The 17,569-nt window shown below is 38.5% G+C and overlaps 1 protein-coding gene across 5 annotated transcripts in view; it reads left to right on the forward strand.

Annotated features, from left to right (window-relative positions):
- Positions 1-17,569, forward strand: part of FHOD3 (formin homology 2 domain containing 3) — a 373,706-nt gene that overhangs the window by 272,036 nt on the left and 84,101 nt on the right. For 3 of the 5 annotated variants that reach the window (XM_015619233.3, XM_033512168.1, XM_015619234.3), the window contains exon 11: positions 10,088-10,213. In XM_015619233.3, the coding sequence (XP_015474719.1) occupies positions 10,088-10,213 (126 nt within the window). Of the gene's footprint in view, positions 1-3,833; positions 3,933-10,087; positions 10,214-17,569 lie in introns of all 5 variants that reach the window. The other 2 variants (XM_033512167.1, XM_033512166.1) reach the window with 1 other exon arrangement.

Genomic DNA, 17,569 nt, shown 5'->3' on the forward strand with positions numbered 1-17,569 from the left:
TTCATCCTAAATTAAAACTATTTTAAGTGTATCTTACCTTTTCAAAATTTCCTTTGATACCAAACAAAACAAAATGTGTTTCTGTGCTCATGCTTATTTTGTTGGTGTGGGTTTTTGTTTGATTTCATTGGGGTTGTTTGTTTGTTGGGAGATTTTTTGTTCCTTTAGCACAGCCTTTGATTTTTCTTTTAGCTCTGCCTTTCGAATTTTTTTGGAGGCGGGTAGTGAGAAACTTGTGTTTCTGGGCTACAAGCTAGAAAGAAATCCTAAGTTCTTTCAAGTTGCCTTCATCAAAACTCAGGTGACAAAGAGATTGGGGAGAGCCTTGAGAAGACAGAGACTACATAAATCCTTGTACACATTGCTCAGCTCTAGGGTCCTGTGAGACAAAGAGCAAGTTTTGGTGCTTTTAGTCTTGTGGACTAAGAGCCATTTCTTCAGAGTCGTGTCTTACTTTTAAAATCATCCAACTGGGACTAGGTTAGGTGTGTGTGAGGTGCAAGGCCTGGCATCTCAAGGACTCTGCCCCTGCCTTCACCTAAACTTGTAGGAGAGTCCCTTTGTTATAATTTCCTTTCACCAGTCTGTATTTATTAGTGCTTTTCTCTTTGCAGCTTTGAATAGCTACTTATTAAATCAGCAAGACAAATTTTTCCGGCATTCTTTTTATTTTGTCTTTTTAAATTTATTCATTGTAAAAAGGATAAAAGTCAACAATTTTGTTCTAGACACTTTGTTAAGATTTTATTTTGCTGTCCTAGTGGTTCTCTCTCCATAAACTGCACTTTCATAGTCTTTTTTAACATGCACATTATTTTAAGGGGCTATAAATACTTTCATGTCAAATTTTATTTGAAATAACTGAGCAAAACCTGCGTCTTTGAAGATGTTTGTTAGTTGCCATGACCAATAATATACTTTATGAAAATTTGGGGGGGGGGGGGGGGTTGTTTATTTGATTAGTTTTTTTAACCTGTAGCAGTAATCCATTCTAAGGATGAAAATAAACAGAGTGATTGTTATTGTTTTGTTTTCAGTGCTATAAAGCTTTTGTTTAAATATTTCTAACCTGATACTTTTATCATGGAACTGAAATAATCCAGGAACAGCCTTAAGGTTAGCTGAATATATCTGATCCTTCAGCATTAGATGAAGGCCTTCCTACCTGCCATTGGATAAATATTTGCCTTTTGTAAACGGGATAGATTCCTCTGCACTACTTAAAACCTTGCTGGTTTCTGCAACCTCATTTAATTGGAAACCTCCCTATGAGTCCTTTTTCATGATTTAATTTCATTATTTCATTGACTCCAAATTTGCTTCTGTATGTGAGAGGGACAATGAGCTTTTTCCACATCACTCCTCCACTGCATACAAAAATGAACACAACTCTAAACAGTAGAGATGACTTCTCAAACCTATCTGCTGTTGTATTTGAGCATCTGACTCTAGTTAGTGTTTTCCCATTTTAATAAATATTCACACTGAAAGTTTCCTCTTCTACCTTTTAGGAAATATTTAGTTAGCAGGTACTACCTGTTTCGTTGGACAGAATATCTGTACTCTAACAAGATTGAAATGACTGCCACTGTTGATTCGGTTAAAATAAGAGTGCACATCATTCCTGCCTGTGAGCTTACCCCTCTCCTTTGATCTTTATCTGAGACCCTTTCTGGGCATACTCAAGGACTCTGAAACTGTGACTTTAGTTGCTAATAGAGGATGTTCAGAGTGTTGAAAACTCCCCTATTTAAGCACACACTAATTTCCTTTGTGCAAGTTTCCCTTGACCACATTGGCTCCCCCAGACTGGAGAGTGTGCCTGCCTCTGTGCACACTGATCATCTCTGCTACCAAGTCACACAGAGCCAGATCCCTCCTCTGGCTTTTCCAACCATTTGCCACATAGTTGCTGCCCTCCTACACCTAATATTAGCAAAGGAAAAGAGCTTTCCAATCAAAGCTTCCTCTAAGATTTTGACCTAGAACTCAAGGACCCTTAAGGAGGGAGTCATTGGCCTGACAGAAGAACGATCTCTCTGGAATCTCTAAATTTTTTTTTCAGCTCCTTTCTCTGTGCTGTGTAAACTCTTGTTTTAGCCATGCCCTCATAATGTGGAATAAATTCTCAAAGAACTCTTTCAAATTTATGAGATACACCATATCAGATGAGTATTTCACTAATGATTTTTGGCATTTTGAGAGAATTGAGAAATTTTGACATCACTGATGTGGAATCCTGGTAGGAGCTTTAAACACAGCGATAGTGGGACCACTCTTGTTCATATAAGCAATAGCTGTGCTGCCAGCCTTATTAGCCTTAGAGCATGCATTGTGCTCTAAACAGAGAAGCATGATCCCACAGAGTTCCATGACTTATTTTCCAAATCTGAGTGCTGTAGGACAAGCAGATACAGAAGTTTCCCTTCACAGGAAATAGAAAACCTTGAGTAAGGAGAAGGGATTATATGAATGCTCCCTGGTTCAACTCTTTTCTTTTTTCCAGTAAATGAGTAAATGTGTGAAAGCTGAGAGGTGTCTGTATAAGGGAGGTATGTATTTGTGGGCAGGACAGGGAGATGAAGAGATGACAACTGAGATGGGTAAGTCACTAAGCCACTTTAGGAACTGTTGAAAGTGTTCACTTTGTAAATGTTTGCCAGAGTATTGGAAAATACTCCAGGCTCTGACATTTTCCCCATTATTCTGTAACTAACTCTATATAAATGCAACAAATTTTTGATTGACCCTATACATTGCACTCAATGAGTTCATGATCTCAAACCGTAAATATATTCCTTGTAACATGGAAACTAATTTTAAATGGAAAAAATCCACCAAGCATCCCTTCAGAATCAGAGGAGAGAAAACAAGCTTTCAGGAAAATGCAAGTCTCTGAAAAACTTCATCACTGATTGTATGCTTTCCTTTTTTCATGGAGCATAACCTAATGGTATATACATCATTAAATCAAGTGGAGAGCTGTATCAACTGCAAATGCATCTTCTGTGAGTCTGGTGGTTTGGGAAGGCGAAAAGCATAGATACGAGGGACAGGAGGCAGACAGTGTAGCCTTTTTCATTATGTTTAATATAGTTTTCCTACTTTACTTATGTGGTTATAGGTTATGGAGGCTTTATGCATGACTTACACTTCTCTTCACCAGAATTACTGCTGAACTGAAGCCTGCTTTGACCATACTAATGACTCGACTGAAATAATTCATGTACTGGCATCTGATAACTTAAATATTGCTATTTGCTAATAGTCCTGAACTGATTTGGTTTCTGTTATTTCTAACTCAGTGGTTCACCCTGTTCTGTTTTCCAGTTGAGCTATTGGTTACTTAGCAGGAATGTTTTATTTGGGTTAACTTAGAAAGTGTGATGTCCAGCGCCAGCTGACCCACGCCAGCACAGCGTGTACCGCCCTTTAGGCCAAAAAGACACAACTTAATGACTAATGAGTTGAACATAGCTGTTGTCATGAATGTTTTTCATTAATGCCTCTGCAGGTAGGAGAGCTGAAAATGAAAAGCAAAGCTCAAGAAAAGTCAATGGCAGCTTTGAATTTTAAAATAATAGTAAAAAATGTAAATAGAGGAGAGTATAGCGGTTTTATATCGGTAACTACCCTTGTGCAAACACATACTTAGCAGGAAGTTATAGGTGGCTTTTTGTCTAACATAGGAGGACCATAACTCCCTATTCATCAGTCTCTTTCTTCCATATTTAATTTCTTTGCATTTATTTTTTTGGGGACTCATGTTATTTTCTCTTCCACCTTCTGTCTTTCCATCCCACTGCATGCCTCTTTCCCTGGTCTGACCTCAGAGAGGACGAGTATGAAGAGGAGGAAGAAGAACAGCCAGTCACAGAGCCCAATACTGAGGATGAGGGGGAGGAAGAGGCCAATAGGCAGGTCAAAGCCAGGTACCAGGATTCAGCATTGTCCCTCCACCTTTTCTTCAGGCTCTGATGTGAACTCACCAGCACAGTGTGCATCAGCATCCACCTTTCCACTCACATTCCTTGATCACCTGTTAAAGCCACCCCCCAAGGAAATGTTTTTGTGTTTAAAAGCTTTGGGGAGCGGGCTGGGGGCTGGCAGTGCTAATGAAAATGTTTAATTATATAGGTTCAATGCACTATGAACTGTCTGCACTTATTCCCTTTATGTAATGCTCACATATCCTAAAAGCTTTAGTGAAAAGCATAATTTTAAGCGTGGTTTGGTTTAACTTCTTAGTTAAGGAATGATGAAATACTCCAATGCTTACCTGAGGATGTCTCTTGGTTTCTTAGGCTTTGATCCCTATCTTCATAATACTACCTTATTAGGAATATCTGTTGCTGTGCAATAAATTGACATTTTTTGAATGCTGCCTAAGATTTCATAAAAGTTTTGTTCATGTTTTATTAGCAAAGAACTATGTGGAGGAAAAACTGATACATATGTGTATATTATATATATATAATTTTATAAATGCCTGCCCATCTGTGTGTATACAGACATAAGCAAATCACCAACCAATATTATTCATCACCTATCAATTCTCTTGTAAAATTTTCCACTTTTTTTCTGAGATACATACATATATGTCTTTGGCATTTGGCCACTTGATCCTTATAAACTGAAAGCAAGAAAATACATTCTTTGTTCCAGACAGCCATTTGATTTAGGTTAAATTATTTGGCTTTAAATCTCAGCAAATGAGATTGGATTTTATTTTTTTTTACATAAACCACATTCATGTAGACACTAGATAGCGCAGAAGGAAAAAAAGAAACTGTTTAATGTGTGGATTCCAAAGAAAATACTGTGCTGTTGTTATTATTATCTTCCAGTCTGCAAATCTTGCCAATGGCTGCCTAAAATTTCAAAATTAAGTGATAATTTCCTCAAATCTGATTCTTAAAAGTAAAAGCAAAGACACAAGTTATTGGTAAATCTCATGAGTATGCTAGAATACTGCTTTAAAAAATGAGGAAGAGCCATGTGAAGAGTATAAGGTGTTTTTAGGTCACTGGTCTTTTTAAGGTAATTATCTCTTTAAGATAACTGGGTGATATTTTCATGACTTTCCCAAGTTCCTTCTTTCACTGTCTCTGTAGCATAATCAAAATTAATTGTAACCTGGCTATTCATCTTAGATGCTGTCAGGTAGGACTGGCCTGGCTTCAGTGTCTCCTGTCAATAGGTGGAATAGATGAAGGTTTCCAGATTTTCCATTGTGAGAACAGTTACCTGGTATACACCTGATGATTAACTGCATAATATCCCAGCATATCTAATATAAATTGTGTTTTTGTTGCCTATGCTGTGCCAAGCCCACAGGCCTCAGATAAGGACTGTGTCTTCCATGCTGGTTGAGGGATTGCAGAAGTGGTCTTGGGAGAATGAAATCAGCCACTTGCCAAGAGATCCAGCCCAAAGCCCATGCACAGTGTTTATGCTGGAGTTAGTAGTGAAAACAGACACCCTGGAGTGCAGATCCCATGGCTTTTCACCTGCTTTGTGCCTTCTATCACTCAGCAACATCTGCCTTCAGTAGAGCAAAGCAGATGTGTTTTCTGTTTCCTTTGATGCAAACTCTGCAAGTTTCTATGAAAGACCAGCATGGAATGCTTACACTCAGAGAAACCAGAAATTAGTGCTTTCATATCTAGACAAATATCTTGTAAGGTGTTGCTTTTGAGATCATTCTAAACTTGACAGAACAGGGCTAATTGAGTACTTTTTTACTTTCATCTTTGTTAGATTAACATTTTTAGCAAAAAGATCAGATTCCCAGAGAGGATTATAGTCAGATATCTGGACTTGGAGAAGCAGTCATGCAGACTGTATCTTGAAGCATCTGTTCTCCATGGAGTGCTTTCCAGTGGGCTCAGTCTGCTTTGTAATGCTCTGACAATCTTTACAGCCTAACTTGAAATATAGGAAAATTTTTCTGTAAATAGATGTGAAAACACTCATGAAAATTAGTTTTGAAGCCTATAGGTTAAATACCCTCTTTTCTTTTAGAATGAGTTGCTTTTTTCCCCAGTATTTCCAACCCCAAGAAGAATCCTAGTGAAATACAAAGATGTGAGTTCTCTTTACTTAAAAAGATGCAATGATTGTGTAAATATTGGAAATTTTTGTTTGTCTAACTCTACTTAGTCTTCTTTTTTCCCTGCAAGTGTTACTATCTATTATCTCCCTTTGCTCCATTTTTCTCTCTGCTTCCCTTTCTAATGATTTCTTCCCCCTGCAGTGAGGTTCCAGATGTGCATGAGGCTGTGAACGAAAACTTTTCACAGTGTTCTGACTCTTCAGCTGTCTCCAGTGCCATTTCTCCAGCTGAGAGGCCTCTCGCCTGCTCTAGAGCAAAGAGCTTTTCTAGCAACTCCTCTTCTGTGCCTGACTCCTCTGTCTCTCATCATAATTCTGTCCTTTCATCACCATCTTCACCTGCAACAGCATTGCTGAGCTCTCCCCAAAATTCCTCAGCATCCATTACTCCAAAAGCATCTCCAACAGTGGAGAAATTACCTTACGTACCGCACACTCCTTTTCACCTCTTCTCGTATGACTTTGAAGAGTCTCCAGCATCTGTGAAAGAGAAGGAAGCAGAAATGATGAGGGAAAACAGGTAGATTTTATATAGCTAACAATAATTTTTAGATAAATAAATAGCACTTCTCAAGAATTTTACAGTGGTAATAATGCTACTCTATGCATTGTATTCTTTCCAGAACATACTGTACTAATTTAAGCCCTGTAAGCCTGTATTTTGATTTGATATTTTCTCCTTGTGTTTGCTAATATCATTACTCTTCTTCCAGGTCTGTAGTTAATAAATATCCTGGCCTCCTCTATAGAGCAGTGGATAAATAACCCATGATTTGGGAGGTCACAAAAATGAGCACCATTTTGCTCTCATTTACAACAATGTAATTTGCAGACATGTTTTCATGAAAATTAATGGGGCTCTTCTGCTATAAAACCAAAAGCAGTCAGATCAGCACTTGAAATTCGGGGGTGAAGTCCTGGCTTCAAAGGCTGAAAGCCAAATCCTAAATTTGTTGTTTGATTACAGTGCATGTCCATCTCATGTGCAATTTGAGCTCATGCTTGTAATAACAAATTTATAAAGGTAACATAGCACTCAGACAGTTTCATCTCCACAGCATCTATTGAATTTTCCTGTTCCTCAAGCATTTCTCTTAGTTTTTTATTTCTCCATCCTACCCATCTAAAATATATATATATTGTTTTGTCAAGTTTTTTGTTTTTCAAGTAAAAGAGATAGACAGTAAGTAGTAGTAAAACCAATGATAGAGAATTACCTTGAAAAGAGGTCGATGATTTTTTTGCTATCTCTCACAGTTTTCCGTGTTCTTTAAATTAGGTGCTGAAAATGTATATTTATATTGCATGCGTATCTATTTCTTCCTCTCTCCAGCAGTCCTTCTGAATTTCTGCATGTGAACAAATGTTTTGCTTCCTTTGACCCTTTTAATTTTTGATCTTTCTCTCCTAATAGGTGGGTGTGGTTGGTCCCTTTTTCATTTTTCTGAAAAGACTGTAAATCTAAGTAATTAATTCGCACATTTTTCCCTTACCTGCAACTAGAACACTGGAATTCCTCTAAATTTACATTTTCCTTGATTGATGCATTTTTTTCCCTTAGACCCTCACACTTATTTATTGGTCTCCTATTGCTGCTGCTGTTATACTTGAGAGAGTAAATTCCTAAATACCTGCCATTCCTGCCAGTGTTTTGGTTTTTTTTTTCCTCTGACCATCTTTTCTGCTTCCAGTTAGTACAGAGATTCAAGGGTGGGGGTGAGGATGGGGATTCTTCTGGGTTTATTTGAAAGAAAAGGAGGGCAAAGCTTGCACAATTAAGTTTGTAATATGCCCATAAAAGAGGAAAATGTCTTCAGAGTGAATGCTGCAGGATAAGACTATTGCATCTCCTCTGGTACATCAAATAAGAAGGGAAAATGGAAGAAATAGCCAGTAGCAGAGGAAGGTTAGAAAGATGATAAACTTTGTGTACAGCATGCAGACTTACCCTGGTGTTCTGGTCTTGCCTTGTTCCTACTCTTACAACAAAGTGTTCCTCTAAATCTGATAGGGTGTTGTGTCCAGACCAGTCCCTCTGAATTTGATTTTTTAGTTGTTGTAGGCCTGACTCCACAGGAGGTGTGTTCCCTCCATTTGCATGAGGGTTATCTTTGGACTAATTGAAAACCCTTGGTCTGAAAAAGGGTTCTGCTCTATGTCAGCTCTTTCATGGGGCAGAAAAGAAAAGCACATGTAATGGTTGACAATTAGGTCTCCTTGCAGTTAGATAGAAATGGAAATGGAGGTTTTTGTGTCAGGAACATACCAAATAAGCTCTGAGTTCTTATCAGGACAATGGAATTTTCTCATCACTCAGTAAAGGCACAGTCAGAACGTTTCCTGGGCTGAGCCTGTCAGAGAGAAGACCCTAGCCAGGTCTCTGCTACCAGTAAAGCTCCACACTGTCCAGTTACACAGCCTCCAGCAGGCCACTGTCTCCAGTTTCTAGTTAGTTTTCTTTTAGGGCAAGAAGGCCCGGACAGCAATTATTTCCTGCGAAATTCCTTTTGTGGCTCAGAAACATGCATGTTAGAATTTTTTTCTGAAAGTATTTCCCCTCTTGCTGGTCAGTATAGTGTCTCAAAAACAGATGGGAGAGGGGAGATATTTTCTAAAGCATTAACCTGAAACTGCTATCCAAGAGGACATGTTCTCTAAAGCACAATCCCTTCCATTGTAAAAGCACCTAGCTGAAAAATCTACTCTGATTTTAATGTGGGCCTTGGCAGGCAGCAATGCTGAACCCTAAGGAATGAAGCTCGAAACTTTGAACGAAATTTTGCATGGCTAGATGAGTGTGCTAAATGGAGCTGAAGGAAACCAACCAGGCTTTTCAAATAAAATTGCTGAGTGAAATTACTGAGTGCTGATGTGTGCGAAGGAAGAAGCAGCAGAGAAAAGATATGGTGACAGAGGATATAGTATCATATCTTATGAATTATTATAAGGAAAATTATGTTGCTCTATTTCTTGAAATTAATTTTTTCATTTGGATGAATTGGCCTTGCAGACTACTGATCTTCAGAGACTCATATGCTTTCCATGTGGGAAAATGGCACTGTCTGTGAACAATACTAAAGAGAGAAATAACATTTTCCCAAATCAAGAATCTTTTCTTGAGATGCTGTTTAAGTATAATGGTTAAAAGGCACAGCAAAACAACACAACTGCCTTTTTTATTCAGTACAGGAGCCAGGATGAAAACATTGATAGAAGGGACTCTGGGGAGGTGGTCGTTCCAGGAGTCCTGGAAACAATTTCTCTTTGATCAGCAAGCTCACATTGAAGTGAAGCAAGTTTATGGGGTTTTTTAATGGAGAGAAGGGCTGATAGAAATTTCTAAAGCCGTGCTTCCGGAGACATGTCTTTTTAACCATGGTGATGATTTTTTACAGACATTGTAAGAAATGGCACATAAGCTATTACTTATGTTGGGGGAGGGGAAAGAAAATACTGCTGCCTTTAATTGAAAATAATGTGGTTGCTTTTCCATTTAAAATTCAAGCATTTGCAAGTCATGGATGCCCATGTTCAGAGCATGTCTCAGGAGTACTGCTGTTTTCCTTAATTGTAGTAGATATGAATACTGCTGTCTTGGGCTGGTTTGATCCTTTTTCTAATGGCTGGATATCAGCTCCCAAAATAGCTAATAATTCTGAATAACTGAGCAGTAATTCAAGTATTCCTGTTCTGAGTTGTCACTTGTGAGGACTGTGCAAATCTCTCATTATTTTCCTTACCAAATAGCTCACTGTTTCATCACGTATGTTCATACCATGGTTGATATTAAGAGTACATGATTGGTTGCATATTTGGAAATAGAGCAACATTTTCAGAAGGTGAATGTTTGAAAAGTTGTGGGGTATGGGATCACTACCACCCTGTAAATAAGAGGATTCACTGTTGCATGCCTGTTCGCTGACAGATTCTTTCTGTCTCTCCCTTTCTCCTACCTTTCTTCCCATTTCTTCAGGTACAATAGCTATGGCAGCAGCTCTTACTCTTCTCCACGACCTTACACTGGTGTGAGTGCCCCAACAACACCCACTACTCGTTATGGGACAACTCTGTCACCGCCTCAGGAGACCAAATCTGACAGGTTTGTAAATTAATCAGTGTTTTGACAACACTTCCTTTGCAGACAAGGATGAAGAAGATAAATGTAAGCTGTTCTGAATGTGTATTTGAAATAGCTTCTAGCTGGATTTTTTCTAACATTGGGAAATTTTAAAAAAAAAAAAAATTAATGTGATCATTTCCCACTCATTCTCAAGTCTTTCTGTCTGACTTGGTGTTAAAAGCTAGGTGTATTTCCATCCTACTTCTGTTTCTTCCACTTAAGTCGATAAAGCAGAGTTGCTCTGCACATATGCTGTTCTAAGTATTAAAAGGTGAATTAAAAGACATTTTCTTTGTTTTCATTTTTAAAAATAAATTCAGATCTATCTTCACTTTTATCATCTGAAATCATTTGCAAAATCTTGGAAATCTGCTTAGCTCAGAATTTCCTAGGCCATAATATTGTTCTTTCTTGAAAATATGTGATATATCTTATTGTATTTCATCCATTTCTTTCTGTAGCTAAAGCAAACTCCTAGTAACCTACCAGTTATCATTTTGCTTTAAGAAAAAAATTAAAAGGGGAAAAAAACCCAAACTGGCAAAAAAATATTTTGAACAATCAAAATACTCTTTTGAATTATGAAAGGTACTAGGGGAAGAAAAATATAGAAAAATATTATGGATACATGAAAGAAATTCTTGGCAAGAGGTTTGGACCACCAGGAATTAACTATCTGTTACAACCTGAGAGTAAATGACAGTTTCAAGGGATGCTATGCTGACTTTAAGAAGGAAAGGTAAAAGTTTTTAATTAATTTCATTCAATAATTTAATACAATCATTTTTAAAATAGCCAGTTAATGGGGTTTAGATTGTTTGTTTCGTAACTGGCCTCTAATTCATAAAAACAGCATCCTCCACCCTGTTTTCTGAACTTAAGGTTTTTTACAGGATCCTTTTTCTGTATTCCAGTTAATTTTTGTTAATGACTCTATGGCATATTTCTGTATATGTATGTGTGTTTGTGTGTGTATGTTTGTTTGAACCTACCTAATGCCTCACATCCTTTCCAGACTACTACTCAGAATGGTTCAAGTTAGGTTCTTCCAGCATACATGTATTTCTAACCCTGAGGTATTGATTTAATCCTTTTTTTCAAGTGAGTAATTACATTAAGTTTCTCTTTGGAGAAAGGCATTGATTTTTATTTGTTCATCTTCCTGGAGTACCTTGCCTCAATGCGTCTTTCCTGATTTGTGTTTCCTGATCTCAATTAAATTATTGCTAAGTGCAAATATAATAAAAAACTCTAAACCAGCATATTCACCCCCCTTTACCTCAGCAAGATAAGCAAGAGTTAAAAGTATCCCGCTGCTTTGGAAGATTTCCAAGCCCCTGCTCTTCTAAGTTTCTGATTGCTACTGCGGCAAAGCAACCCCGAAGTGGTCAGACACTGAGATGGCTAAAGATGGTTGGGCTTGTCCTGCAAGAGGCTGATGGTGCTGGCCCTGATCCAACAAAGAAAGCCACCTTTCATTTCAGCATGTGTGTAAGTGCCTTGCTGGTTTGAAGCCAAAATGTCTTGGCCCCACAGGATAAAGCTGTGAAATTTGCAGATTCATGGAGAGTCAGGCCAGAGGGGAGCTCTGCAATCCTCTGTTGTGACCTACAATGGGTCTCACAGAAGCTAAATGAAAGACCCCTGTACTCTCATGTGTTTTCAAGTGGCAGTGCATGATTCCTCCTGAAAACATTCCAATATTTATTATCACTGCTAGGAAAATATTTTATATTTTAAAGCCAGTTTTTCTAGCAGCATCTTCCAGCCAATACACCTCATCTTTCTTTTTTCTGTGAAACTATAAAGTGCTCTACCTTCAACCATCAGATCTCTTCTACATGTTATGACTGAACACAGTGCTCAGAGTCACATCTCTGTCTTTCCATCAGGTTATGTTTGCTGCTTTCCACCTCACATGATAAAAATCTTTGTACTCTTGTTTAAATTTGCAGCTTGCTGTTCATGATAGTTCATGAACTCACCAGGGTTTCTGCAGTTTTACATTTAAGGGATGTTACAGCCTGATGCTTCCTGTATGTGTCTGAGAAGTGTGAAAAATGTGTGTACACCATAGCTGTGTGTTGTCTGCAGAATAGATGCAGTTATTTCTTTAAAGATAATTAGGTTTACAGTTTCAATTGCCATTTTGCATTCTCTTATTCTTTGTGACAGTGCTGCCACTGCAAGATGTATAGTTCTGCAAACTCTAAAGAATTGACTGCTTTGAAGAAGGGCAGAAGCCTTCCTTAATTTCATTGTCCTGAAAGATACCCATTGAAAAATTGTCCATGTAGAGATTGACAGATGGAATTTGCTTATTGCAGAGTAGGCCATGTAGTGCATGATGCAATACTTGGCACTAATTAGTAAATGGAAAGTATTCTGGAGGTTTTCACACTCTTCTGTGAATGGTGTTTACTCAGATTATGTAAACACTGTTTCCTACCTCCTGATGGTAAAAATTTACACAGATTCAAACACCCAAAAAAAGTTAGAAGATGGGGAGGTGGGGAGGGGCAGAGAGGAAGACATTTGATAAGAAGCAGATGCATATCTATGGTTAGCTCTAAGGTGTGTTTTCTGGTTTCAGCTTATGCTACAGTTATGCAAAGCTTTCACAAAAAGATTCCTGTCTTTTATCATGCAGGGAAGAGCTTCAGATGCAGGTCCTGGTACCATTTATCTGACCTTTGAGAATGAGGAGGAAGGAAGAAGCAACATTTAGAGCAGTGCCCAGTGCAATGATTCATGCTCCATTCAGTTGCCCTGACAGGCCTTTCAAACCCTTGGCTGCATATTGCTTATGTAAACAAGAGCTACAATTTAGGTGGATGGAAGCAGTGTGGTTGACATTTTGACATTCATACTTTTAAAACCCTCTTTGGCTGAGATCAGTAGGGAATCATAAGAGCAGTATAAGTCTGTGCAAAAGTAGCTACATTTTGGTCTTTGAAATCCACATCATCTATATATTTCTGATTGTACAGCAGAAGAAAAGGCTTACTTTACTGTTTCTAAATACAGCTACAGCCTTTTGGCAACTTTTTGCAATGCTGTTGTTCTCTCTCATTTCCCTGGGTCCCCTGTGGAGAGCCATGTTTCTGAAGTGCATATTGCAACCATGGGAATCCTGCTGAAGGAGGGCAAATTGCAGGGCACTTTCTGTTCAGCCCTTCATTGGGAGAGAAGGAGCGTGTCAGTTCTCTTGTATCTTTGCTTGTGAAAGTTGCTCCTAATGTGTGAGATGTATAACCCAGTCTGCCTGCTTTCTCATGCCAAAGAGTGCTTTGCTCCATGAAGACACTGCTCCCACTTTTCACAACTTAAATCACCAATTAACTCTTTCTCCCTAGTTAATACAAAAAAAAAAAAATAATCACTCTCATAACCTCATAAATTTTAATAATAAAGGGAAAGAGCAGTGCATGACTGAAACACATCAGGAAGAAAAGCATTTTTTGTCCCTCCAAGTTGGCCCTTTGGCTGGGGGCAGAAGGTGTTGTAATACTAGTCTGTATTTCCACACCTTATGCTCACACCTAGGATATTTCTGTCTAGCCAGACTGCATTGTCAGACTCTAAGACAGTCACTGAAATTGAAACTGCAGCCTGAAATCTGCCACTGGACATCAAACCTGTTACTTGCAGAGCTTCACACCCTCTCACAGTTTCTTTTTGGTGATGACGTGTTTGCATTGTTGATCAAGGCTGTTGGTAGAGGAGATCATGGAGGAGTGTAACTTCTAAGGCAAGAGCTCCTAAATTCAGCACCAGCTTTAATTCATTTCACTACCAGAAAAAATATCCTGCTGGTGTGTTTGCCAGGGTGGGTTTCTTCTGATGCATTTGCCAGGAGATGGTTCCCCCAGGCCTGACAGTCAAACAGTAGTACAGTCAGCCCAGCACAGAAAGCCTTCTCGGGGCACTGCTTGCCAAAGGAGCAGGAGTTCATGGTCTCGCCTCTGTCTCTTAAATCAAATGCCAGAGTTCAGTTCTCAAACCTCTACTTCTTGAGGCTCTTGGCCAGTCACTGTGGACTTAGTTTCCACTTCTGGCTGGTCCCTCAGAAGTTCTTCCAAATCTCCAAGCCTGGTAAAGACCTACTATGGTATTTGCACATTATTCCAGTTTGAAGCATCTTCAGCTTTTCCAGAGCGTTAGAAAATAGGCTTAATAAATATTACATATATTTCACATTCTTTGTATGAAAACATATGTTTTCCATCTCACTTGTTTTCTAATGTACAGCAATACATTACCTTGGGCTCCCATGATGCAGGGCCTTGAACATTGAGTGTTCATTTCCATGCTCTTCTGTATCTTTTAAAGGAAATGTATCTTCAAACATATATTTCTAAAACAGGTCACAGACAGTGAGATTGGCATGCCTAGATTATAGGTGGTTTTTTTCTCCTCTGACACTTAAACACCATACCTAAATCATAAGCATAAAGTGCAGTAAAAGTCTGCAGACGCTCTTCTTTGGAGTTTTATTCCCCTTCCAGGTGCCTGAAATAGTGATTTTCTGGAAATCTGGTGCTTTATTTCAAGTTTTTTTCTTTAAAACAAAACAAAAAAATTCCTTTAGACTGCCAAACAGCTTTTCAGTTACATTTGCTACTAAAATTAAAGGTCTCAGAAATTGACAACACCAGGGAGATGCTGCTTCTTGGCAGCATCTTGGGAGGTGAAGCTTCTTGGCAGGTTCTTTCTTGTTACTTTTTTTTTTGTTGTTGTTAGCCATTTATCACTAATTTGTGCTCTGCAGTTCCCTTACTCCAGCTGTTAAGCACTAAGGTAACACAGAAACCTATGAAACAAAACCTGCGATACAGCCTACAAAGCTGCTGCTCTCCCAAGAATTGCTCCTCTTTCCTTGGCTTTCTGTTCTTTCTGTGTGTACTTCTGGGCTCTCAGACTAGAGATTGCGATGATTTTTGCTTGTGGCAAATGCCAAGCACATCTCTCGCTCTGAGTAACATAATGAGGAACGGATAGCTTGGTAGCTTGATGTTAGTGGCCCAGGGCAAAAGCCTCAACTTTATTGCTGAGATTTGAAGAGGAAAAATGACCTTAGGAATTACTTGATTTACAGTTTGGGAAGCAGTGGTGGCTTGCACTGGCCTAGCTGCTTGTCGAACTACTGTGTAAGCAATATTCTTGATTGCAGCTTTGTGAACTTCATCATAAGGCATATATTTAAACAGAAGCATGAACTGGTTATGGTTTCAGACTGCAGAGTGTTGCTGGCTGAATGTGCCATGTGCAGTGCTGATGCTCAAAGCACACCCACCTTAGCCTGGTGACTTCCAAGTTGTGACCATTTCCTGGTCACAAGTCACTTCCAGCCAGGCAAGGTGTAAGTCACCTTTTAAGTGTAAGTCATGAGAATGAGAAGCTGCAGGTTGGGGAAAGACAGAAGCACAGTGTAAAAGCTGCACAGGTCAGCTGGAAGAGGAGAGTGTATGTAGAAAGTCCTTGTGCATTTCCCAGTCTCTGTGCAGCTCTGTCCTGCTGTAGCTCTAATTTGAGTTGTTCCTTCACTTGGTCATTCTCAAGTTTCTTTCTTAGAGGAAGCATTAGTCAGTAGTTTTAGCTCTCAATTTTCTGTTTATTTTTGAGAGAAGTTTTGTAAAGATTCCTTAAGTAATGTTTAGTCTGTTTGCAGAGTCTTATATCAACTTGCTTTTGAATTTGTCGTGTCATGTAGGGAGACATAACACACGGGGAGTTTCTTTAACTGTGAAAAGCAATATGGCTCTTGGCAGCTTTGCCTCCCCTTTTGTCTCTTTCTTAGCTGGAAAGCGGATTTATTTTGTTAAAGCCAAGAGGCATTTAGAGTTACTTAAGGCCTGAGTAGGAGCTGCCAACAGTTGTACCCTCCCTGTAGCATTCCCATGGCTGCTGGAACAGGAGCACTTTGCAAAATTAGGTAATTAGTGCTTCCTTATTAAAGTTATTAATGACTCTGCCCCTTGTTGAATTAAAGACAATCCTGAATATTAACCTTATGACCTAAAGGGATTTCCTCTCATAAGTCATCTGTTAATTTTTTTTTAGCTCCTAAAAATATACATTTGTATTTTGTATTCTTCCTGTAGATAACCATTTATACTCAGGAAATTTTTAAAAATTCAACCAAACAAAGGGAAAGGCAGCCACAAAAGAGTATCTCAAAGCTTACATGATTAAAGAATATTTGAAGTTCAGAATTTCAGTTTTGCTTTCAGTAACACAGAAATATTTTCTTCAGTTTGCAACAAGATTAGGGTAATTCAGGGCACATAATCCCCTTCACAATGTATAGTCAATGATGGAGTATTTTCAGAAAACTGCAAGAATTTGAAAAAAAGTATGAGATATCTTGTGTCTGCCAAAATTTGTGTTTATAATAATGATTACTAATTCACTGCTGTGTTAAATGCTGTAGGTTAGGCTAGCTGAATTTTTTTTCAGAAGAGCTTTGGCCTACTGTCAACATTTTGGCTTTGTATCCCAAATGCTCTGTGTTTGTCAATATTTTGACTTATTTTTCTTTCCCCTCCAACCCCCCTCCCCATTTTTTTTTCTCCTTTTCCTACCTCATCTTCCAGTAAGATAAGTTACTAATGACCTCTTTGGCCCTGTGTCCTGATGCTTTGGTGAGGAGCCCTATTCACAAATCCACAGATCAAGACACTTTCTTGTGTATTTTCTTTCTGGAATGAGAAAGTAATAACATAGCTTGTTTCGTTTTTACTGGTTTTAACAGCAGGCATAAGAAAGCTTTTCTTAACATTTTTATATTAACAGTTCATTCTTAATAGCCTTGCATTCTCTACAAGACTAAAAATAGTAGCCAGAGTAAGCATCCTTCTGGATTGTATTTGTGGAGCTGAACAAATGGTTGATATTACCAGCTGGTAACATATGATACCAGCACTAAAATGCGGGCATATATTAGCTAATAGCTCCATTTTGCAAGTGATCACTATTATCCTTTCCTTGAGCACTCACATTCTCTTTCCTGTTAAAATCTCTTATCACCTTTGATTCAGTGCCAGAAGATTTGTAGCCTTTTTCTTGCTTATCCATTTTTAAAATGCAGCCTGCAGCAATAAGACCTAGAAATTCATGAGACCTGAAGGCACTGTCACACTTCAGACAGGATCAAAGCAACAAAATTACCTGAAGGCTCAGCCTGAGCCTTACCACCATCTAGTTTGGCCATTCATGCTGCCATTTGCAATTAAAGTATGTGTTCACTGAATGGAAACATTTACTTTAAGTGATGTTGTCAGGGAAATACAGAAACAAAAATCAAATTTTGTCGACACACTGTACATAGACAAA

The sequence above is a fragment of the Parus major genome, chromosome 2 (genome assembly GCF_001522545.3).
Source record: "Parus major isolate Abel chromosome 2, Parus_major1.1, whole genome shotgun sequence".
NCBI classification, from domain to species: Eukaryota; Metazoa; Chordata; class Aves; order Passeriformes; family Paridae; genus Parus; species Parus major.